Source organism: Hypanus sabinus, chromosome 28 (genome assembly GCF_030144855.1).
Source record: "Hypanus sabinus isolate sHypSab1 chromosome 28, sHypSab1.hap1, whole genome shotgun sequence".
In the NCBI taxonomy this organism is placed as follows: domain Eukaryota; kingdom Metazoa; phylum Chordata; class Chondrichthyes; order Myliobatiformes; family Dasyatidae; genus Hypanus; species Hypanus sabinus.
The window spans coordinates 44,497,657-44,523,282 of record NC_082733.1 but is presented as its reverse complement, the minus strand read 5'-3'; the positions used below and the strand labels follow the sequence as shown (position 1 = coordinate 44,523,282).

At 42.0% G+C, this 25,626-nt stretch overlaps 1 protein-coding gene across 2 annotated transcripts in view; it reads right to left on the bottom strand.

Annotated features, from left to right (window-relative positions):
- Positions 1–25,626, bottom strand: part of dennd4a (DENN/MADD domain containing 4A) — a 170,722-nt gene that overhangs the window by 38,642 nt on the left and 106,454 nt on the right. The window contains exons 14-19 of one of the 2 annotated variants that reach the window (XM_059953083.1): positions 22,809–22,942; positions 21,549–21,684; positions 21,058–21,264; positions 14,017–14,145; positions 8,925–9,072; positions 7,006–7,137 (exon numbers count right to left, since the gene is read on the bottom strand). In XM_059953083.1, the coding sequence (XP_059809066.1) occupies positions 7,006–7,137; positions 8,925–9,072; positions 14,017–14,145; positions 21,058–21,264; positions 21,549–21,684; positions 22,809–22,942 (886 nt within the window). The remainder of the gene's footprint in view (positions 1–7,005; positions 7,138–8,924; positions 9,073–14,016; positions 14,146–21,057; positions 21,265–21,548; positions 21,685–22,808; positions 22,943–25,626) is intronic. The other variant, XM_059953084.1, reaches the window with a different exon arrangement.

Genomic DNA, 25,626 nt, shown 5'->3' with positions numbered 1-25,626 from the left:
CTACTTATTGATCTGTTATCTGCTCATGCGCATTGACCTGTTGTCTACACATGTGCTTTGCTCTCTCTCTCTTGCTCTCACTGCAATGTGAATACACCAGTTAAAGTCATCTCCCACATGCATGCTTTTATTTAATATATATGTAGTTGTGCACAGACACAACAAATTGGAGATGAGTATGAACCTGAATGTCAGAAAATATCATCGACTGCACTGACAGTTACAGGATGAACTGAGACTTAAACAGCACCAGAAGGCCATCACAGAACTTAAAGAGAAAATAACATGACAATGGTTTCAGTTGGGAAAGCTGATGAACTTGATAGCACTAATGAAGGCTGGGAGTCAGAAATCAAGCGGGTTGAACTGTATTGTAATGCGAACAACATGGAGGACCAAAAGAAAGCCCCCACGTTTCTTAGCTTAATGAGTCCTCGGATGTCGAGTCTCTTATCAACCATCAACAAAATAACCCCTGAAAAGCCAGCAAGCAAGAATTTTGATGAAATTGTTACAAGTTTACAAATTCATTTGAGCCTGAAACCGCTGGTAATAGCTGACAGATTTCAATTTTACAAAAGGAACCACTCAAAAGCTGAAAGCCTTTCTGAATACAATGCAGAACTGCTCAAACTTTCCCAGTACTGTGACTTAGAGATGGACTTTCTGATGCATTAAGGGACAAGCTCATATGTGGCATGCATAGTCAAAGCACTCAAATGAGGCTACTGTCAGAAACAGACCTAACCTTAAAACGGGCATTGACCATTGTAATATCTTTAGAGTCTGCAGCAAAGGATGCAGCAGAACTACAGAAAAGGGGATTAGAATGTGAAATGCATAAAATGTCCCTGAATGGTGCAAAAAGCCAAAGATGTTATCGATGTGGCAAATCCTCCCAAGATGCAAATGACTGTTGGTTCAAAGAAAAATTCTGCAGAGAGAGTCACAGACAAGGCCACATAGAGTGTGCAAGGCAGACAAAAAGCACAATTAAGTGAAAAATCTCAAAGACAAACTAAGCAAATGCATAAAGTTACCAAATGAAAGACAGAATCAGACAACAGAGTCTGACGAAGGTGAACTGTCATGTCTAGAACTGCATGGGACAACTGAAGCAGATCATAATAGATGCGTCTGGTGTGAAACTGAAAATGGGGCTGCATACAGGGTTAGCTTGTCTATAATTTCAGAGGCTGACTACAACAGACTATTTTAAGATACCATTAAAGAAGACCTCAACAATGCTAAAAGCTTACACGAGTGAAAGTGTCTCCCAAAGGCAAACTGAAAGCAAATGTGACGCATGGAGGCCAAACACAGCAGACAGAGCTTTATGTAATGAGAAGTGGAGGGCCAGCATTTTTCGGATGCAAATGGTTCATTCAACTAGACTGGCACTCAAACAAAGCTCTCAGTGTGGCATCAACAGGCAATGGCAGGCCAAATGGTGGCACTGACCAGAGACTGGCACAGCTGCTTAATGCTAATGAGAAGGTGTTTGAGAAGGTGATTGGTAAACTCAATGGCATGAAGGCCAGAATTGAACTGGATGAAGCAGCAACATCAAGATTCCTTAAAGAGCGTCCAGTGTCTTATGCACTACGTCCTAAAGTGGATGCTGAACTGCAGAGCTTGGAGGCGTCTGGAATTCTCTCCAAGGATGAGTGGAGTGATTGGGTGACGCCCATTGTCCCAGTGATCAAGGAAAGGAAAGGCTGGGACCTTTCACATATGTGGAATTTCCGAGTGAGCATCAAACTGGTGCTGCATACTATGCAGCACTCCTTGCCATGAACAGAAGTCATTTTTACATCTTTTGCGGTCAGGCATAGGTTTTCAAAGATTGACTTGTCTATCTGTAAATGGAGATTGAGGAGTCAAGCTGGAAGTTCCTCAGAATCAACACTCACAAGGGACTGCTCCAGTATAATCATCTCATCTTTGACGTTGGATCAGCTCCAGCAATTTGGCAAAGAGCAATGGACCAAATGCTCCAAGATATCCCAGGAATACAATGTTACATTGATGACATCATTATAACTGGTGAAAATAATGAAAAGCACCTCCAGAACCTCGGTAAAGTGCTTACCAGGTTGAGTGAGTATGGTCTATGCACAAAGAGAGAGTGAAAAGTAAGTTTTTCAAGAATGAAATCTCATATTGTGGACATGTCATTGACAATCATGGTTTACATAAGTCACAAAAGAAGACTGAAGCAGTGCTACAGGCGCCCAACTGGAAAAATCATAATTCAGATTACACTTGGGCCTTGTAAACTACTACCAACAGTTTTTCTCTAACATTGCTACAGTGCTGCATCCAATGAATGCACTGTTGCAGACAGGAGCAAAGTGGGAATGGTCAGAAAGATGTAATAGAGCTTTCAAAGAAACTAAGAGACTAGTAACATCCGAAGACCTGCTCACCCATCATGACCCATCACACTGGTGTGTGATGCATCCCCCTATGGCACTGGAGCCATTTTGTCACACTTATGAAAGATGGATCTGAAAGACCAATTGTGTTTGCTTCAAGATCATTGATGAGCGCAGAACGCGACTATGCACAGATTGACCGAGAGGCTCTTAGCCTGGGGAATGAAGAAGTTCCACCACTACCTCTAAGGACAAAAGTTTACATAAAGGTCAGCAACCCCTTGCGTCCATTTTCAATCCCAGGAAGGGAATTCCAGTGATAACGGCTACCCGGTTGCAACATTGGGCACTATTTCTAGGAGCCCACTTATGACATAAAAATTCAAGCAAAACACAGCAATACTGATGGCTTGTCACGTCTTCCACTGCTGACAAATGAAAAAGAAAAGTCTTCAAACTGTGACCCAGCAGAAATGTTCCACACCACATTGTGGACCAATTGCCGGTAACAAATCCCGAATTACAAAGAGAAATAAGGAATGACCCAACATTGTCAAAAGTCAATGACATCACCACGGAAGCTCACTGTAGTCCTCAATTCTCAGTGAGGCGACACCAACTGTTTGTATGTCAAAGAAAGCTGATGTGTGGATCTCGTGTGTAGTTCCTCTAAATTGCACACCAGAATGTTAGAGAATCTGCACAAAGGTCATCTGGGTACAGTCAAGGTGAAAAGTCTTGCCTGGAACTATGTGTGGTGGCTGGGAATAGATAAACGGAATGAAGTCTCAGCTAAAAGCTGTTCGGGATGCCAAAAAGTTCAAAATACACCCCACAGGCACCATTACACCCATGGGAGTGGCCGTCTTCACCATGGCAAAGAGTACATTTTGACTTTGCTGGGCCATTCATGGATTCCATGTTCCTGATTGTTCATTCAAAATGGCTGGAGCTTGTACCAATGAAGTCAACCACATCAGGAAAAACTATTTCCGCTCTGAGACGATCTGTGCTAGAAATGGCTTATCAGAACAACTTGTGAGTGACAACAGACCACAATGCACGTCAGAAGAATTCAGACTATTCATGAAAAAAAATGGCATCAGACATTTCAAGTCAGCTCCTCACCACCCAGCAACGAATAGGTTAGCTGAAAGGTTTATCCAGATATTCAAGAAATCCATTAAAGCAACAGACGTGGAATCAGAATCAGGTTCATTATCAGCAGCATGTGTCACTGAATTTGTTAACTTAGCAGCAGCAATTCAATGCAATATATAATATAGAAAAAATAATAATAAATAACAATTACAGTATACATATACTGAATAGATTAAAAATCGCGCAAAAACATTAATAATATATATTTAAAAAGTGAGGTAGTGTTCACGGGTTCAATGTCCATTTAGGAATCTAATGGCAGAGGGGAATAAGCTGTTCCTGAATCGTTGAGTGTGTGCCTTCAGGATTCTGTGCGTCCTGCCTGATGAGAGAGAAAAGGGCATGCCCGGCTGCTGAAGGTCCTTAATAATGGACGCTGCCTTTCTGCGATATCGCTCCTTTAAGATGCCCTGGGTACTTTATAGGCTGGTACTCAAGATGGAAGGCGACTAAATTTACAACCCTCTGCAGCTTCTTTGGGTCCTGCGCAGTAGTTCCCCCACCACCCCATACTAGACAGTGATGCAGTCTGTCAGAATGCTCTCGAGGGTACATCTATAGAAATTTTGAGGAGGACATTTCTCTAAAGAGCAGGATGGACAACTTCCTTTTTGTGTATCGGAACTCTAACCATGTCACGCCATATCGAACACCTGCAATGCTGTTCACGAACAGGAATCTGAGATCTAGCATAGACCTCCTGAAACGAGATCTCCAGAGGTAAGTGCCGAAGAAACTGTTCCACCAGTTGCCAAGTGAATCAGCGAGGAGCTTCAAGATTGGACAGGAAGTCCTAGCGTGTGATTACCAAGATGACAAGTTGACACCCAGTAGGATAGCCACAAGAACTGGACCACTGATATAAGGCAGACAATATTGGAGATCAGACATGGAGACGTTACGTGGATGCTCAACCCATGGACACATTGCAGTCACTGGACTTACCTCTCAGTAATGATGCCACTGACAGCAACGTGACACCAGAAACTGAGAACTGTCTTAGACAAGACACTGAGCAAACCTGATGCCACTCCACAGGTCCAGAGGTGCTGTCCGGAAAGAAGCAGGGTGCCACCCGAACGACTGAATCTTTAGAATGGTGAAGTTAGTTATGAACTGTTATTGTGTTTATTAGAATATGGGTTTATGAAAGAGAAGTTAAATGCTTCGTACACATACCGCTTTATGCATTGACCTGTTGTCTTTGCACATACATTGTGCTCACTCTCTCTCGCTCTCTGTGCAATGTGAATACACCAATTAAATCCATCTACCGTATGTGTGCTTTTATTTAATTGATACGTAGCTGTGCACAGACACAACAGGGCTGATATTTACTGAGAACGATTACAAGAAAAGTACAGGAGGACAGCCCCAAACTTGCAGAAAAGGGAAAATTATCAGCAGATGAGGGTCAATACAGGTAATGAAAAGTGGTATAATCTGGTGGGGTAAATAGGGAGTAAATAACCAGTCACTAGAAAGGTGTACAAGGCAATACAGAGGGTCATGATTTCTAACACTAGAGGGTACATGTCCAGGGTGAGAGGGAGAAGGTTTAAAAGAGACCAAGTGGATAGATATTTCATGCAGAGTGATTGGTATCTGCAATGAAATATCAAAGAAGTGGTAGAAACAGATGTTCCAAGAAATGTATTTGAATGAGAAGGGGTTCTGAACCTTTTTAATGCCATGGATTCCTACCATTAACTGAGGGATCTGTGGACCTCAGCTTGGGAACCTCTGAGACAGAGGAACTAATGCAGACATGTAGGTTTAGTATAGACAGAACTGACAGTTGGCATCAATAGGCCTGTTTCTATGTTGTGGAATATTTTGTCTATGAACGTCAAATACTTGGATTTTCAGAAGGCATTTGATAAGGTGCCACACACAAGGTTGCTTAACAAGATAAAATTCTATGGCATTACAGGAAAGATACCGGCACAGATAGAGGAATGGCTGACAGGTGGGAGGTAGCAACTTGGAATAAAAGTGGCCTTTTCTGGTTGGCTGTCAGTGATTAGTGGTGTTCACCAGGGCCCAGTATTGGGACCACTACTTTTCACATTGTTTGTCAATGATTTGGATAACAGTATTGATGGCTTTGCAGCAAAGTGTGCGGATGACACAAGATTGGTAGAGGGGTAGGTAGGGCTGAGGAAACAATACAGCTGCAGCAGGATTAGACAAATTGGAAGCATGGGCAAAAAAGTGAGAGATGAAATACAGTGCTGGAAAATGTATGATAATGCATTCTTGTAAAAGGAACAATAGTGTGGGCCATTATCCAAAAGGGGAGAGGGTTCAAACATCAGAGGTATGGAGGGACTTTGGAGTCCTCGTGTAAGATACTCAGAAGGTTAATTTACAGGTTGAATTTGTGGTAAAGGTGGCAAATGCAATGTTGACATTTATTTCAAAGGGAATAGAATATAAAAGCTGAGCCTTTATAAAACACTAGTCAGGCCACATGGAGTATTGTCAACAGTTTTGGGCCCCATGTCTCAGAAAAGATGTGTTGTCATTGGAGAGTCCAGAGGAGGATCTTGAGAATTATTCTGGGAATGAAAGGGTTAACATATGAGGTGTGTCGAGCAGCTTTGGGCCTGTAATCACTGGAATTTAGAAGAATGTGGGGGGGGGGGGGAATCTCATTGAAATCTACTGAATGTTGAAAGGACTAGATAAGATGGATATGGCAAGGATGCTTCCTATGGTGGGGGTATCCAGAACTAGAGGGCACAGCCTCAAAATTGAGGGACAAGTTTTAGAACAGAGGAAGGAGGAATTTTTTTAGTCAGAGTAGTGAATCTGTGGAATGCTCTGCCACAGACTGCAGTGGAGGCAAAGTCCGTGGGTATATTTAAGACAGAAGTGAATCATTTCCTGATAGGTCTGGGCATCAAAGGATATGGCAAGAGGACAGGTGTATGGGGTTAAGTGGGATCCGGGATCAGCCATGAAGGAATGGTGGAACAGACTTGATGGGCTGAATGGCCTAATTCTGCTCCTATGCCTTATGTTATACACCACATCTGGGAAAATGCTAGAAATTGTAACAATCAGGAAAAAAGTCTAAGTCAGTCAAAGCAGAACCAGAAAGGAGACAAAAAGTTAGACAATTACCTGAAAACATGTGGACATCCGCCAGTTCTGAGGAAATCCAAAGAGAAAAACTAGGAAGCCTTTCATTCAAGGACTCCTGACTGCCATACCCATAGCTGGAGCTAGAGCCAAGCCGGGCTGTGTGCAGAGAGCAGTAAAACAAGGGTATGCCAGATGGTAGACGAACATAAAGAGTTACATGGAAGGGTAAGATGCATGAGAAGCAGGAATTAAAAGCCACGTAAGATGGATACAAGCAGATAATTGCAGACAGACCAGAGGGAGCAGCAAAAAGCAATGAACAAAACAAAAGAGAGGTTTTTGAGTCAACAGATATCGATGACACCTTAAGATGTACCTGTACTAGATCTATCATCAGTGGAATCTACTTTCATTTGCTCCGAGCTGAACCGGGGCTGCTCCACAGTGTTAGTTTCATTAGAGCTATCCATGCTGTCATGGCTAACAGCATCCAGATCACTGCCATCTGCTTGGAGAACAGACAGATTAGTACAAGTCACTGCAAACTGACAATTTCATTTTTCTCCCTCCCATCCTAAAGGGATCAGAGTGGCCAACAAACATTATTGAGCCAGTGATTACACTAGTACTGAGTGTTAACATGCTGTTTAACTGTATGGTTGGCATCAGTGTCAAATTCCCCCACCTCTCTCTTTTTCTCTATACATCCACACACACATCATCCCAGATAAAGGACTACAAGATTGGGATCAATCTGGAAATCAGAACCCTTATCCCTTTCCTGGGCTACTGGAGCACTGAGTCCACTGGCATGCAAGCTAATATTAGATACCAGCTGACCAATCAAATCTGTAATTGTCTTGACCCATATTGTTCATTTATTCGGTCTCTAAATTTGTTGGGTGACAGAATCCGTTTAAAAGGAATCACCTCAAATGGCTTCCTCAAAATTCCAAATTTCTGATTCCAATCAAATCCTATAAATCTATCTTATGTAAGTGAGACTACAACTCAGGAACTACTCAACCACAAGATTCGGAGGAGTAGATTTAGGACAGAGATGAGAAGGAACTGCTTTTCCCAGAGTGGTGATTCTGTGGAATTCTCTGCCCGATGAAACAGTGGAGGATACCTCAGAAAATACATTTAAGATTTTTGCATAATAGGGAAATTAAGGTCTCTGGGGAAAAGGGAGTTAGGTGAAGATGAGTCCATGGTCAGATCAGCCATGATCTAATTGACTGTTGGAGCAAGCTCGAAGGGCCAGATGGCCTACTCCTGTTCCTACTTCTTATGTTCTTATGTGTCTGATGTTAATACCAATGGTAATATTACTGAGAGAAATAAGTGACTTGAAGCTGTTATTGGGCTCAGGGGCTTAGAAAACTAGAACACAGATGGATGGAATTACGGAATTGCAGAACCACCCTGAAATATTAGCTCAGCTCACTCAAGCCAGTAAATTTAATTATTCTTCTCCAGCTAAACTGGCAATCAGCATTTCCTAAAAATATACAAACACTTCCAATGAAATTATATTAACTGAAAATACTTGATTGTGAATTGATTTACGCAAAAAATGTTGAATCAAACATTCCTACTCCAAACAGTTAAGCTGACATATAGCTCTGCACCAAAAAAGTGCCTTTGCAGCAGCAAACGGCCCACCTTGCTGTTATTCTAACATTGGCATGACTTCCAACATAAATGCACGTGAACGTGGATTTATGGCACAATTCTTAGCAGCGTGGAGGAACAGAGGGATCTTGGGGTCCACGACCACAGATCCCTTAAAGTTACTGTGCAAGTTAATAAGGTTAAGGTGGTGTATGGTGGGTTGGCCTTCATTAGTCAGGGGACCGAATTCAAAGTAATGTTGCAGCTCTATAAACACCATTAGACCACACTTGGAGGGTGCACTGGAGATTTACCAGGATAAATAGGGTTAGTTATTAAATGATGGTCTCACCATTAGTACATTTCTTCCATTAACAAAAAACTGAACACCCACAAATTTAGACAAATAATCTGAAGATATGGCTTCAATAGTTGAAGTCTAACTTACTACACTGAGTGACATGACCACTGAGCTGAGGGAAATTAGGATGATCAATTAGTTCTGGCCTTGCCATGGACACTACATCCCTTGAATGCATTATGAAAAAAAAAGTCCATAAAGCCATTTTTCAATGGAAAATGTGTTCTCTTAAGTATATTTGCCAATATGTGGTAATTCAACAATACAACGCTCTTTGAATTTCACCGCGTTCACTCTCAGGTCAATCGCAGTCTTACCCGACAGCACCTGCGCCTGTAGCGGGTTTGTTGGAGTCTTTTTCAAAACTCTGCGGAACTGAGCTGTTCCAAGTACAACATTCCTTAGCTTCATCCATAGAAAGTATCCACCTCTGTTGCTCGATGGCCAAGTACTTTCTAAAACTGCCTGCAGAAAATCAAATGTGATCAGCTCAATGTCAAAGCAGAGGTTAAACACCATGAAATTATCTCATATTCTGCTGAGCATCTTAAGTAAAGCAGTTTCAATAAAATCTATAAGCTTTTAATTTGATCTTAGGATGTGATTACTTTATTAGGTAATACAACACATTTTCAGCAAGAGGGAGCAAAGTTATATTAAAACTCCAATAATCTGGAATCCACTTGTTTGGAAAATCCTGAGGATTTCAGCATCCAGTTCCTTCATTCTAACAAGCTGAATCGTCCAAACTGAAACACACAAGGTTTGATTTCCTAAACACAAAAGTTTCTGTCAATGTTGGAAATTTAAAACAACACACATAAAATGCTAGAAGAACTCAACAGGTCAGGCAGCATCTATGGAAGGGAATAAACAGTTGTTGTTTTGGGATGAGACCCTTCATCAGGACTCATGAAAAACAGAATATAAACAAGCATGTCCACTAGTTCTGATTTGATTCCACCTTTCACTCACTTCCAACATTTCCTTCTGCCCACTCCCACCCCTTCACTTTTGTTGCTTTAGCATCACTACAATATCTGACCTTTTATTATCCCCCATCAGCCTCTGGGAATCCAAGTATTTCCTCCACCAGGTGGTTCAATGACTTACTTGCACTTCACTTAATCTATAAACCATTTCCTGCTCACAATGCATCCTAGTTTGCAGCAATGAGACAAAATAGATTGTGTGATCACTTTAGATAACACCTGCATTAAATCTAAGACTGGGTCTCTGAAGTTCTGTTCACCTGTCACTTGAAATCCCTGCCCCATTCCAACTCTGAACTCACGGATACTGATCACCCACATCATTACAAAGAATCTCAACTTGAGCTTAGGACCAGCTCCTCACCCTTTGATTAGGCAGATCATAACCACTAACCATATTGTTTTTGAGAGAGCTGTTCATGGCTCCTCTCTTAACACTCCCCAAGACGCAGCATTTGTTTTATTTGCCTCATTCCTTAACACCCGACATTGTCAGCTCACATGGTCTAACAGATAGATAGATACTTTATTTACCCCAAAGGAAATTACAGTGTCACAGTAGCATTACAAGTGCACAGATATACAAATATTAGATAAAAGAAGTAATAAAGAATAAAAAATAAGTTACCTCAAACAGTCTAATAGGAGGGGAGTCATCACTTCCCTGGCTATAGCTTGACCCATTATAGAGCCCAATGGCCGAGGGTAAGAATGACCTCAGAGCAGCACAGTTGTCTTAGTTTATTACTAAAAGCATGCAGAGGGTGAGAAACATTGTCCAGAATTGCCAGGATTTTCTGTAGAGTCTTTTGTTCTACCACAGCCTGCGGTGTGGTCCAGTTTGACTCCTATAACAGAGCCAGCCTTTCTAATCAGTTTATTGACCCTGATGGCATCACCCGTGCTGATGCCATTGCCCCAGCACACCACAATATAGAAAATTGTACTGGTGACAGAAGTCTGGCAGAACCCGTGAAGGAGAAGCCTATATACTCCAAAGGACCTCAGTCTCCTCAGGACGTAGAGACAACTCTGGCCCTTCTTGTACAGAGCAACTGTGTTGGTGCTCCGCTTGGGTCTGCCCAGGTACTTGTGGATCCTCACCCCATCCACATCCTCACCATCAACAGTGCAATGCAGCTTAGTCTTCCTAAAGTCCATCACCATCTGCTTTGTCTTACTGATGTTGAACTGCAGATGATTCAATTTTCACCATTTGACAAAGTTTTCCACCACAGCCATGTATTCCTGACTTCCCCCTATATGCCCAACTCTTGCTGAGTCATCAGTGAATTTCTGCAGATGACATGACTCAGTGATGTATCTGAAGTTCAACGCATACAGGGTAAACGGGAAGGGAGCCAATACAGTCCCCTGTGGGGTCCCACTGCTGCTTGTAGCCATGTCTGACACACAGTTCTGAGGCCACGCAAACTGTGGTCTCTGCCAGCCAGGTAGTCTGTTATCCAGGATACAGTGGAAGTGCCAACCTGCATTGAACGGAGCTTCCCCCCCCACCCCCCCAGCAATGAAGGCTGTATAGTATTGAAGGCACTTGAGAAATCAAAAAACATGATCTTTACAGTGCTACCCTACTTATCCAAATGGGAGTAGGTTCTGTTCAGCAGGCAGGTGACAGCATTGTCGACTCCAATGTGCTCCTGGTTGGGAGACTGCCTAATGTCCAGCTTCCATCATCCTACAGACCAGTTTGTCGGTGTTCTCCTCTTCCCCACCCCCCAGCTCTGTACAGCACGAACACCATCGCACGAACAGCTCTCAAATCTGATGAAAGGTCAGTCACTGTAACATCAATTGTTTTCATCTTCCCAGAAGCTGCTTGACCTCTAGTATTTCTGGTGCTCTATGTCTAAGTTACAGATTATATGAAACAGAAGCATTTAAAACAAAGGCAAATGAAGAAGGTACTAACTACATACATTTAATCTTAGATATATGTCTCAGATCAGAAATGACTGGGGTACAGAGTGAGACAGATTAAAAAGTTTACAATTTCAGATAACCAGAGCTTCATCACCAGAGTGACTGCTTATTCCTGAGTTCCTCCAGTATTTTGTGTGTTTCTTGCTTTTGTTAGAATTCACAAGTTTTGATGCAAGATCATCCATTTGTATCATTACCTCACATCTCTCTCTCCTTCCCCGCTCTCCTCGTATGTGCCCTTCATCTGTGAATATTCCCAGTATTTTATTTCAGATTCCCAACAACTGCTGAGTTCTGCGTGTCACAGTTCTGGCTCCAAGCACTTGCCCTACATTAATCTTCCTCTATTTGCACTCTTCCAGAGAGGTGTTGTAAGCAACTGTATCACCTGGACAACTCTGAGCACCCCTTTCAGAGACGTTTCCTTTGTTCTCCTATTTCTCTCACTCTCTTGACGTAATATAACACGTTTTTGTTTCCTCAGTCTTCTTGTACTGTTGGAGAGTTATTGGCCTGAAATATTGTTTCTCTTCCCATAGATGGTAGCGCAATCTGTGTTTCAAACAGTTTATATTTATATGAAAGTGACACCAGGACTGACCAGAAATGCAGGGTATTGATTCACCTTAGTCCTGAATTCCATTTTTGATTTGTGCTGAATGTGCTCATTTCAATTAGTATGGTGTGAAGGTTTGTTATCTCAGCTGTTTTCCGGATGTGAGCACAAGGGGAATATCACAGCCACTATTTGTGTCCTTTTTCTCACTTACAATCTCCTCAAACACTGACTGGACAAGGCCAAGACAAGCTTTGACAGCTTTGGGTCAAATAAATCACCAATTCAGTGAGGACACCGACTCTTGAGCAAACCACTAATTAGATAGCTATCAGACCCAGTTCCCATGGAAACAAGATCCTAGTACATTGGTGCCTTTAGAAGACAAAGGAAACATGCCAGGGAGGAAAACCAGCGCAGCAAAAGGCAATGCTGTAAGTTTTGTATTTAATTCCAGTGTTTTAAGAGTATGGGGAAGGGCTTGGATTTTTCAAGTTCACGTTCAAGTTTATTGTCACTCAATCAGCTAAACAAAACAACATTCCTCTGGGAACAACGTTGTTTCTAACAATGATTATAAATGCCTTCATCTACACTAAAGTTCTACAGCTCAATTCAATTCACTTGCGTTAAAGCTTAAAGTCACAAGCTTGATGGTAAATAATATTAATCATTTATGTGCCTCTTGCATTCTTTTTAAAGAAAAAATAAATAATTTTCTGTGAACAAGTGATAGGGAAATGAAAGTTTCAGTCCTGGTCACTAGATTTTGATGGATTAGTTATCCGTCGTCATGAGGTTATGCAACGTAAATTCGATGGGAATATCATTCATAAACCATTTATATATAGGCAAGCTCAACCAAAAAGGTCATCTTTGCAAGTAGAAAATTTACAAGCACTGTAGATTCTTCTAGGTGATAAGCCATTGAAGCTAGAAATTTTAAAAATCTGCAATTAGCTTATTGATTTAATGTGGATATTTTTCAGATTGTTTTGGATTTATTATTCTTAATCAGATTCAGAAGAATTTATAGCTTACAATGAAATTGAAGAGACCACTGAGCAGACATGGCCCTTTCGACTGAGGGAGGGAATATTCAGAATGATGTCACTTTTCTTCGATACCCCCTGCATCCTCTCAGCACCCCCCACAATGCTCTCCTGAACCACCCACCCTACTGCAGATGGACTGAAGTGTGATAAAACGCAGCATTGACAGTAACTACAAAAATCCACACTGACATACAAGACTGTAAGACATAGGAGCAGAATTAGGCCATTTGGCTCAGCGAGTCTTCTCCATCATGGCTGATTTATTTTCCCTCTCAACCCCATTCTCTTGCCTCATCCATCATTTGATGCCCTGACAAATCACGAACCCATTAACCTCTGCTTTAATATATGCAGAGACTTGGCCTCCATAGCCATTTTGGTAAGGTATTCCACAGATTCACCACCATCTGGCTAAAGAAATTCCTTATCTCTTTTCTAAATGGACATTCCTCTATTCTGAAGCAGTACTCTCTGGTTCTAGACTCTTCCACTATTGGCAACGTCCCCTGCATGTCCACTCTATTGGGCCCTTCAAAGAAACTACTGCCATTACCCAGGTCTCATCACTTATGAAGTGCCAGTCGCGTTTTGTGGTCAACTCTTTAACTTGATTTGTAAATGCATCTTCTGGAATATATTTTATTAGTTGTTAATTATTTGTGGTAATATCACTCAGTGTATGGTGTGTGAGTTAAATGAACTGTGTTATGCACCTTGGTCCAGAGAGCATTGTTTTGTTTGGCTGTATTCATCAGTTGAATGACAATAAACATGAAGTTTAACATTACGGAAGAATAAGCAAAGTTAGTTACAATAAAAAGCAACACCAAAATATTTCAGTAAATGTACAGAAGGCCCCTACCTTATTATAGTAACCATATGTAATAGCATTCGGGTGAACACCAGCTTTCTTCATCTCAAACAGGACTCTGACAGCTAATACTGGCTGTCCATACTGGCCGCATAATTGCATCAGGACACGGTAACAGACCTAGTACAGAAAACACAGTTTCATCACTGAGTACTCCTTCACCAAAGAGGTTTATTTTAATATCAAAATAAATTTTATACACAATAAAAATTATTTACAAGACAAAAAGTGTGGTGTGTTTTAATTCTTACATACATAGTCAATGATTTTTGTACTGTTCTATTAGGTTCCGAATAGCACTGCTGCCACTCATGTGGCCCTCTGGGGTGGTAAACTAGTACAATAATTGTGGGGCTTGCTGAACCAAACCAGACTTTCCCTCTCCAGTAGCAGAACTCCGCACTACAGTCCTAACCCACTGAGCCCTTTCAGTGGCTGCACTAAGCTACCGTGCGACCCTCAGCATGCATCCTGTAGCCTGGAAAGTGCCAGTCAGTAACATTCCTCTACAGAAAGGGTTCCCAACCTTCTTTATGCCACAGACAAATACCATTTAGTAAGGAGTCCTTGGACCCCAGGGTGGGAACCCTGACCAGCAAGTTTCAGGAAGACTTGGTGAATGTGTTTAAATAGTTCCCTGGAATACTCATTTTTCCCCAGTTACTCAGGAATCAGATGTAGTTTGCAACACTGTATGGTCATGTCTGCAACACTTCAAGGTTGTGAGGGGCATCACAAAAGGAATGACACCATGTGCTTTCAATAACAAGCAACAGCCATGCGAAGAAAGCTCACCAATGCCTCCACTCCTTCAGGAGGCTAAAGAAATTTGGTACGTCTCTGTTGACTTTCAACCATTTTTAATTGATCCTGAATCATGACTGCAAGGAACTGCAGACAGTTGTGGACTCAGCTCAGCACATCACAGAAACCAGCCTCTCCTCCATGGATTCTGTCTACACCAGGGGTGGGCAAACTTTTTGACTTGTGGGCCACAAAGGGTTCTAAAATTTGACAGGGGGGCCGGACCAGGAGCAGATGGACGGAGTGTTTTGGTAATACACCTCATAAGAGAAAATAAAATATCTTGGGATATGTAGAAAACATGTGCTTTAATTTCAATTGAAAATGAACAAATGCATTACAACAAAATATCTGTCTTTGAAGTCCCATGGTATTTAGCTATTTATTGAAATGACTTTTAAAACACTGAAAATTAAATGAATAAAATACAGCTTTTTTAATAGTAACAGTTAATATTTTAAAGCACTGAAAATTCTGTTATCCTTCAAGATATTATCATCATCACTCTCCTCCTGACTGTCTTTATTTCAAAAACGGTAGGAGATGCAGGTCTACTTATCTTGCTCCTTCTTATTCAATTGTCCCCTGTGCCAAAACTCAACAACGACCAGCACAAGGACAGAACAGTGATAGTGCGCCAGTATGCGGAGCGCGTTATTTGATCTGGAGCGCAATTTTTATTTTGACAACGTACGTGCACCTGCGCACTACTCATGTCCATCACTTAACAGAAATGACATGTAACATGTAAGGCTTATTGAAAAAAATATTTTCAAATGCATTTTTTACATAACACAACAAAGAAACTTATTTTTAATTTCAGTGGGAACAGTGTTGTTGGTCTCCCTTTTTAGCCAGCGCATCAAAGTCTGGATTTAGTTTTGTTGTGGCTGTTCTCAGGATGGATCTGAGGTGTTGGTCAGTTAACTTGGGTCTGTGGCTGGCTTTGTTGATGTTCATGACACTGAACGCCTGTTCACACAAATAGGTCGAGCCGAACAAAGAGTAAAGCGCAAATGTGGAGTAATACGCTGCACCTCAACAAAGGTCAACGTATATAGAGTGCGTCATCTATTGGGAAAACGCCAGAATTGCGGGGAAAAAACATTAACAAGGTTTATTAATATAATTTCATCAAGTTCTGCGGGCCGGATTAAAAAGCTTAACGGGCTGCATATGGCCCCCGGGCCGTAGTTTGCCCATGCCTGGTCTACACCATGCTGTAAAGTGGCCAGCAGAATCAAAGACCTCACCCACCTGCAGTGTGCTTCTTCACCCATTGAAAGAAGATCCAAAACTTGAAAACACATACAAGCTTCTATCTCACTGTTACCTATCCATGTACCTACCTAAATTACTCTGAAATGTTGAAATTGACCCCACATCTATCATTTGTGCTGGCAGTGCACTCCACAAACACTATCCTCTGAGTGAAGAAGTTCCCCTCACGTTCCCATTAAATATTTAATGTTTCACCCTTAGCCCATGACCTTCAGTTGTAGTCTCACCCAAACTCAGTGGAAAAAGCCTACTTGCATTTACCCTGTCCATACCCTTCATAAATTTGTGTACCTCTATCATAACTCCCCTCAAATCTTCTACATTCTAGGGAATAAAGGCCTAACCTATTCAATCTTTCTTTAGAACTCAGGTCTACAAGACCCTGCAGCATCCTTGTATTTTTCTTCTGCACTTTTTTAATCTTACTTACATCTTTCCTGTAGATAGCTGACCAAAACCACACACACTACTCCAAATTAGGCCTCACCAATGTCTTATAAATAACATTTTAAGATCATCCCAACTTCTGTACTCAATACATTGATTTGTGAAAGCCAAGGTGCCAAAAGCTTTCTTCATGACCCCATCTACTTGTGATACCATTTGCAAGGAATTGTGAATCCATATTCCCAGATCCCTCTATTCTAGCACACTCCTCAGTACCCTACCACTCACCTACCCTGTTTGATAGTCCCAAAGCCTAGGTAGTTCTAAGGTAGGGACATGTTCAGCACAGCTTTGTGGGCCGAAGGGCCTGGTATTGTGCTGTAGGTTTTCTATGTTTCTATGTAAGTACAACACCTCACAATAGTCTGCATTACATTCCATCTGCCATTTTCCAGCTGGTTCATATTCCACTGCCAGCTTTGATAGCTTTCCTGTGTCCAGTATGACCCCAATCTTGGTGTCATCTATAAATTTGCTGACCCAGTTTACCATATTATCATCCAGATTGTTGATACAGATGACAAACAACAACAGACCCAGCACCCATCCCTGCGGTACTCCACCGGTTACAGGCCTCCAGTACGGTGGTAATCCACTACTAACACTCTCTGACTTCTCCTGCAAAGACAATGTCTAATCCAATTTACTACCTCATCTTGAATACCAAGCGATGGAACCTTCTTCACCAATCTCTGTCAAAGACCTTGCCAAGTCCGTGTAGACAAACTCCACCATCATGCCTTCATCAACTTTCCTAGTACCTTCTTTGAAAACCTCCAAGACTGGTTAGAGACAACCTGCCATGCACAAAGCTATGTTAAATATTCCTAATGCGTCCTTCTCTATCCAAATATTTATATATCTGGTCCCTCAGAATACCTTCCAATAACTTTCCCACTGTTGATGTCAGGCTCACTGGCCTATAACATCTTAGTTTACTCTTACAGCCATTCTCAAACAAAACAGTACTGGCTATCCTCCAATCCTCCGGCAGCTCACCTGTGGCTAAAGATGCTTTATTTCTGCTCAGGTCCCTACAATTTCTGCACCAGTCTCCCACAGGGTCTAAGGGAGCACCTTGTTTGGCCCTTGGGGATTTATCTACCCTAATTTGTCTCAAGACAGCAAACACCTCCTCCTCAGTAATCTGTACAGGGTCCATAACATCGCTGCTGCATTGCTTCACTGCCACCCCTCCCCCTTTAATCCTTCCCGCTCTATCACATCTAAAACAACGGAAGCCTGTAACAATGAGCTATCAGTTCTGCCCTTCCTGCAACCAAGTCTTACTAATGGCTACAATATCATAATCATGTGTTGATCCGTGCCGAGCTCATCTGCCTTTACTACGCTATTTCTTGCTTTGGAACGTACGCAGTTCAGAACATTAGTCCCAGCATGCTTGATCTTTTGATTCCTGACTTTGTATGTAGACTTAACAACATTTTTCTCTACAACCTCTCCACTATCTGTTCTGGCAGTCTGGTTCCCATGCTCCTGCAACTCTAACCCACCCCCATGCAGCACTAGCAAGCCTTGCCACAAGGATATTTGTCCCCTCTCCAGTTCAGGTCCCACCTTCCCTGGAAGAGAGCCCAATGGACTAAAGATCTGACCCCCTCCCTCCTGTGCCATTTCCTTAGTCACGTGTTAAACTGTGATCTTCCTATCTCTGGCCTCACTGGCACAGGTAGCAATCCTGAGATCACAAACCTGAAGGTCCTGTCCTTTAACTTAGAACCTAACTCCCTGTCTCACTTTGCGGGACCTCATCCCTCTTTTTACCTATGTTATTGGTACCTACATGGACCATGACCTCCGGCTGTTCACCCTCTCACTTAAGAATGCTGTGGACTAGATCCAAGACGTCCCCGACTCTGTTAACATACCATCCAGGAAACTCGTTCTCATCAACATAACCCCTTTACTGTTCCCCTAATCAGTGAATCCCCTATCACTACAGCTCGCTTCTTATCCCCCCTTCCCTTCTGTTTCAGAGCTGGAGTTAGTGTCAGAGACTTGACTGCTGTAACTTTCCTCTGCTTGCTGTCCACCCTCCCCCCAAAAACAGGATCCAAAGTGGCATGCCTGTTGTTGAGGGGACAGGACTACACTGCACTTGCTGGCTATCCTGTTTCCCTTCTTGACGGTCACCCTTGTGACCTGTGTCCTGCACCTTTGTTGTAATCTACCTCTCTTTATGTCTTGTCTATCAACCCCTCGGCCCACCTAATGATCCAGAGTTTATCTAACTCCTTAACACAGTCTGTTCGAGGCTACGGCTCACAGCTGTAGTTGTCAGGGACACTGGTGGCCTCCTTGCCTTCTAACAACCTGTATGAGGAGTATTTCAATATCCTGCCTGACAACCCCACTCTTCTAAAATGTGAAATAATAAAGAATAAATGATGAAAAAAAATCTACCTACGATTTACGCCTCTCCTTGCCGAAGCCTCGGAGAGCTGAAGCCTCAACACTGGCCCACTCCCACATAAACTTAACTTCTTTTGATTGCCAAGTGCCTCATTATGCGCAATCCAATGTCCCCTTGAGATGTGGAACCCAAAATATGCTGACTGTCTCCGCTCATTTCTTTTAAACACTCTCTCCCTTTATGTGATGTATAAAATATGCCGACTACCCCCGCTCGTTTCTTTTAAACACTCGCTTGTTTTATGCAATCTGATGGCTCTTTGAGAACTCTGGTGTGCAAAATGCGCCAAGTGTCCTCACTCACTTGTTTTAAACTCTCTCTCCAGGGGTCTCCAACCTTTTTTATGCCATGGCCTAATACCATTAAGCAAAGTGTCCATGGACCTCAGATTGGGAACCCGTGCTCTACACAATCTGATGTCTCATTGGGAACTGTGATGTGCAGAATGTATTGTTAGCCACTACTGTATACACTGAGCAACTTATAGAGCAAGTGATGAACCGGATCTGCCAAGATGAAAAACTGATGCACTTGAAAGCCTGCGCTAAAAGAGAGGGACTTTCTGCACATAGGAGCCCCAATCAATTCACTGTGCGATCAATTGGGCGCATGCATTCTTGCCATATTCTCACAATTGCTCCGATACAGTTCACTCTTGACCTCACAATCTACCTTGTTAAGGCCTTTCACTTTATCATCTGCACTTTGTCTGCAAATATAACACTTGATTCAGCAATTTGTCACTGTTTTACCTTGCACTACCTCGATGCACTGTTGTAGTGAGGTCAGCTGAGAAGATCATTGAGGTCACTCTTCCCGCCATTACGGACATTTACACTACACACTGCAACCGCAAACAGCATTATGAAGGACCCCATGCACCCCTCATATAAACTCTTCTCCCTCCCGCAATCTGGGAAAAGACATCAAAGCATTTGGGCTCTCACAACCAGACTATGTAACAGTTTCTTCCCCCAAGCTATCAGACTCCTCAATAACCAGAGACAGGACTGACACCAACTTACTGCCCTCTACTGTGCCTATTGTCTTGTTTATTATTTATTATTTATTGTAATGTCTGCACTATTTTGTTTACCTTATGCAGCCCTGGGTAGGTCTGTAGTCTAGTGTAGTTTTTTTTTCCTGTGTTGTTGTTACATGGTTCAGTGTAGTTTTTGTACTGTTTCATGTAGCACCATGGTCCTGAAAAACGTTGTCTCGTTTTTACTGTGTACGGTACCAGCAGTTATGGTCGAAATGACAATAAAAAGTGACTTGACTTATACATTGATCTGTATAAATGGCATGCAAAACCAAGATCTTCCATTGTACCTTGGTACATGTGACAATAATAAAGCAACTTACCAAGATCCAGATCCACAATCTTGTCTAACCTTGCATCCAAGTAGAAAAACCTGCTGGTGCAATCCTGCACTGTCTTATATGCCTCTATGACTTTTATCTTTGGCAGATAATTTATAAATGGTGCACTGCTGTTTGATGCTGATCTTCACTGAAAATGGTTCTGTTGTAAATCTGTTAATTAGTATCATGGCTTGCATGATCTCATGGATCATGAATATGATTGGATACATTTATGTGGGCAGGTAAATTTGAAGAGATTCCATGGACAGGAAATTTGATGCTTGGTAGTGCCACAACTACAGGAACAAGTAACTGGACTCAGCACACATTTTACCACTCAAGTGCAAGGGAATGCAATTAATCTGATGAAAACGTGGGATAACTGGTATTGATTCAGCAGCTGAACCATTGTCTGCCAGTGAAAGTTCGCCCTTTGAACTGAGAATTGAACACGTCAAACACCTGTTCACATACCATTTAGGATCACAGAGCACAAACTCAGGATGAAGGAGACTAAAAGGGAGTGTAGGAACTTACTATCATTTAAAACAAAATGAGAGAATACAGACAGGTACAAAGCTAACACTAAAATTTAATTACGACATATAGCAAACAAGATTTGTGCATCGTTAGTTGTGTTTGGTGATACAATTTTGCTCCTTGTCAAAGAGGGATACATCAAACACATCAATGTTACTCACCTCATCGGGTGGATCCAACTTCTTGAGCTGCATCTTTCTCAGTACATCGTAAGCCGTCCGAAGGGCCCTGACCTTCGAGTGGCAGACCTTCACGTAAGCAGGAAGGCACATAAACCAGAGACCATAGCAGTGATGGAGAAGGCACTTCGACCACATTTGAGGAATTGATGAATAACGTTTTGCCATTTTTTGAGCTGACTTTATCTCCTAAAATGCAACAAAATTATTAATAAAATGTTGCGGAATGAAATAAATACTTGTATGCCGAGAATATCCATACTGCCTTTTTAAAGTTCTCTCACTCTCCTTGTACAGAGGTGGTATGAAATGTAGCATCAGATTTGTCACTCTCTGTTTACTTGTATCACTTGTTAAATGCTACAGCTTCACAATCCACAGGATAATGGATAATGATAACAGATTGATATGTCACAAATACTCACACACACTGTATCACAGGCATACTCAAAATACATATATTAGTCACATACCTGCTTGGTTCGTCTACCCATTGGTGCTGGACTGTTGGGACAACTATTTTTTGAAGTTAACCTGCTGGCTGGTGTCTTTAATAAACTCACTGGTCTGTCAAACAGCTGTGGTGATAGCACGGGAAAACCAATGTAGCTGAAAGAACAGGAGCAGCCCATGATCATCACTCATTAAAGACCATAATTAATTGACAGCTTTAATGCACATTATCTAGAATACAACTCTTATTGGAATATATATTCCAACCACAAGCAAATTCAGAGGTAACAAGAAACATAAAATGTGGAAAGAAAGCAGAACACAGGGAAAACCCAACGGGTCTGTTGGACACCAAATTAATACTTCCAGTGGAACAACTGAGGAGGGGAAACAGACAATGCAGATGACCCTCCACAGTGCATCCAGAATTCGTGGAGAGAATAATGGAACACCAATGACGGCATATAATAAGTGTTACGTTTTTGCCACAGATACTTCTGACCAGCTGATCATTTCCAACATTTCTGCGGTTTACCCCAGTCACAGCATGTAGCAAGTTCAGAGAAAATGCCAACAGCTATGGCACTTTCTGATGGCCAGATTACATTCCTCAGAGAGGACGAGTTAAGGACTTGCCTCTACCCTAGAGTCACAATCAGAAATTTGGGTGAGCTATTGGAGGACCCAGAGAACCTCTGGGAGCATGTTCAAGCAAAACGGCAATACTTTAAGAGGAATCTACTTTCTATCCTTGAAGCTTGAACAACAAATCAATAAAGATTCTGCTTCCAAAGTAAACAGGAGATCATCCACGGGATGCAGTTTATTTAGAAAATGACATAGCAGCAACTCAAATCAGAGTTAGTCCTCGGCACAAAAATAAACCATGACACTGCATAAAAATGGCAATGGCTGTGGAGGTGATTTGAAGGCTGCTGCATAATTATGATTCTCTAAATTATATTATAAACACTGTATGTCAGCTTACAAAAAGCATCAGAGACTGTAATTAACTCATGACTTTTAAATTACAACTCAGCACATCCTTAGATAACCGTGGTGGAACAAGTGTTTGGATTTCACCCTGTTACAGGAACATCCAAACCACCATCATGCAAGGAGATTTGGAAATTCTCTGTATCACCAATTTTAATAATGTTCAATAATTATCTAATACTGACACTAACAAAAATAGAATCCCTTTAAAACAAGAGTAGGAAATGATTTGCGAATCTCTCTCACATGTTGAGATTCATCTCCACACTTGCTTGGACACATACCTGTACTGAAGAGGATACTCTTCTTCATTAGGAAGGCTTGGAAGCTCCGGTGGCGTGATGAAAACCGTGTGCTCACTTTTGTGAGATTCGTCCAATTCTATGAGGTGCAAGTCCTCTATGCGCTCTGCATCCAACTGGATAATTTCAAAAAGCAGAACATCAGAAGTTGAATAAAATAACTTACTCAGAAAATGTTTTCTTGCACATTTATACAGCAATACATTATCATTAGTAAACACTGGTGGAAACTGATGTGAGGGAGGAGAATTTGACAGGTTGTAATTTTAGCACACGCATTAACTCACATAGTTTCGGCATTTCAGTCACAGAGAGACAGGGCATGCAAACAAGCTGTGTGGCCCATTAGTCTGCAACTATGAACCACTCATTTACAGTACACCAATTGTGCATCAGTTTCATTTTGTATTCTTCTCACATTCTCTTCAACTTCTCCCTCATTCTATCATTCACCCTCACACTGAGGCAGTTTAGTGACAAATCCACACATCGTTGGAACGTGGGAGGAAACTGAAGCACCAGAATCAGAAATCATGATCACTCACACGTCGTGAAATTTGTTGCTTTGTGACAGCAGTACAGTACAAAACAGAAAATTACCACAAGTTACAAATAAACAGTGGAAGAGAGAAACAGTGAGGTAGTGTTTATGGACCGTTCAGAAATTGGATGGTAGAGGGGATTCAATGTTTCCTGAAACATTGAATCAGCATCTTCTAGCTCTTGCACGTCTTCCCTGAAGGCTACGAGAAGAGATCATGCCCTGGATGGTGAGGGTCTTTAACAATACTATCCTCTTGAGAGACTGCCTTTAGAAGATGTCCTCAGTGTTGACGAGGGTTGTGCCTATGATGAAGCTGGCTGAGTCAACACCCTCTTTCGATCCTGCACATTGCAGCCTCCATCCCATCGAAATATGCAAGAACTTTTCGTGACATACTAAATCCTCTTCAACTCATAACAAAGCAGAGCTACTAGCATGCCTTCTTTGTGATTGGATCAACTTGATGGGCTCCATATAGATCCTCTAAGATGTTGATATGATGCTCAGGAACTTGAAACTGCTCACCCTTTCCACCACTGACCCCCTCAAGGTAGACTGGTGTGTGTTCTCAGAATTAGAATTTATACACTGGCATATGTTGTGAAATGTGTTGTTTTATGGCAGCAGTACAGTGCATGCAATACATAATAATAAAATCTATAAATTACACTGTATACATACAATATAAATAAGTAGAGCAAAAAGATGGAAAACAATAATGAGATCCTGTTTGTGGGTTCATTGACCATTCAGAAATCTGATGGAGGGGAATAAGCTGTTGGTAACAACCACGTGTGTGGCTTCAGCTCCTGTACATCCTCCCTGATGGTAGCAATGAGAAGAGGGCATGTCCTGAGTAACAGGGGTCCTTAATGATGGATGCAGCCTTTTTGAGGCATCACCTTTTGAAGGTGTTCTTGATGCTGGGGAGGCTAATGCTCATGGTGGAACTGGCTGAGTTTACAACCCTCTGCATCTTTTTCCAATCCTGTGCAGTGATCCCTTCATACCAGATAGTGATGCAACCGGTTAGAATGCTCTCCATAGTACCTCCGCAGGAATTTGTGAGAGTCTTTGATGACATACCAAATCTCCTCAAGCTCTTCATGAAATACAGGTGCTGTGCCACTGTCTTTGTAACAGCATCAATATATCGGGCCCGGGATAGATCCTGTGTGTATCCCTTTGTAACAGCATCAATATATCGGGCCCGGGATAGATTCTGTGTGTATCCCTTTGTAACAGCATCAATATATCGGGCCCGGGATAGATCCCGTGTGTATCCCTTTGTAACAGCATCAATATACCGGGCCCGGGATAGATCCCGTGTGTATCCCTTTGTAACAGCATCAATATATCGGGCCCGGGATAGATCCCGTGTGTATCCCTTTGTAACAGCATCAATATATCGGGCCCGGGATAGATCCCGTGTGTATCCCTTTGTAACAGCATCAATATATCGGGCCCGGGATAGATCCCGTGTGTATCCCTTTGTAACAGCATCAATATATCGGGCCCGGGATAGATCCTGTGTGTATCCGTTTGTAACAGCATCAATATATCGGGCCCGGGATAGATCCTGTGTGTATCCCTTTGTAACAACATCAATATATCAGGCCCGGGATAGATCCTGTGTGTATCCCTTTGTAACAGCATCAATATATCGGGCCCGGGATAGATCCTGTGTGTATCCGTTTGTAACAGCATAAATATATCGGACCCGGGATAGATCCTGTGTGTATTCCTTTGACCTCCTCTTCCTGAAGTCCACAATCAATTCCATGGTTCTGCTGATGATAAGTGCAAGGTTGTTGCACATAATATCAGATTGAGCCTGAGTTCCTGGTCCTACTTCTAGCTGACTTCAGGGAGAACAATACAGAGCAAATGTGTGGAAAATAGCATGTCATTAGCTCAGGAATCGGTATAGTGCATCACTGCACTGAATTAGACAGAGGACCTTCAAATTAACCTCCCCTGTTTTACAGGAACACTGGCTTCCTCTGTGACTTGTCCATGACATGATCTGTTACAATCTTGGTTCACTGTCCTTTATCAATATCTTTTAGTATCTTTCCTTCCAAATCATTGTAACATTTATGGTTTTTTGTGGATCTGTGCTTCAGATCCCCATTCATTGCACGATTAGTAGAAACCCTCAGATAAGAGTTTGTTAGCCCGAACATGGTGAATCTGTGGAATTCACCACCACAGATGACTGTGGAGGCCAAGTTATTGGGTACATTTAAAGCAGAG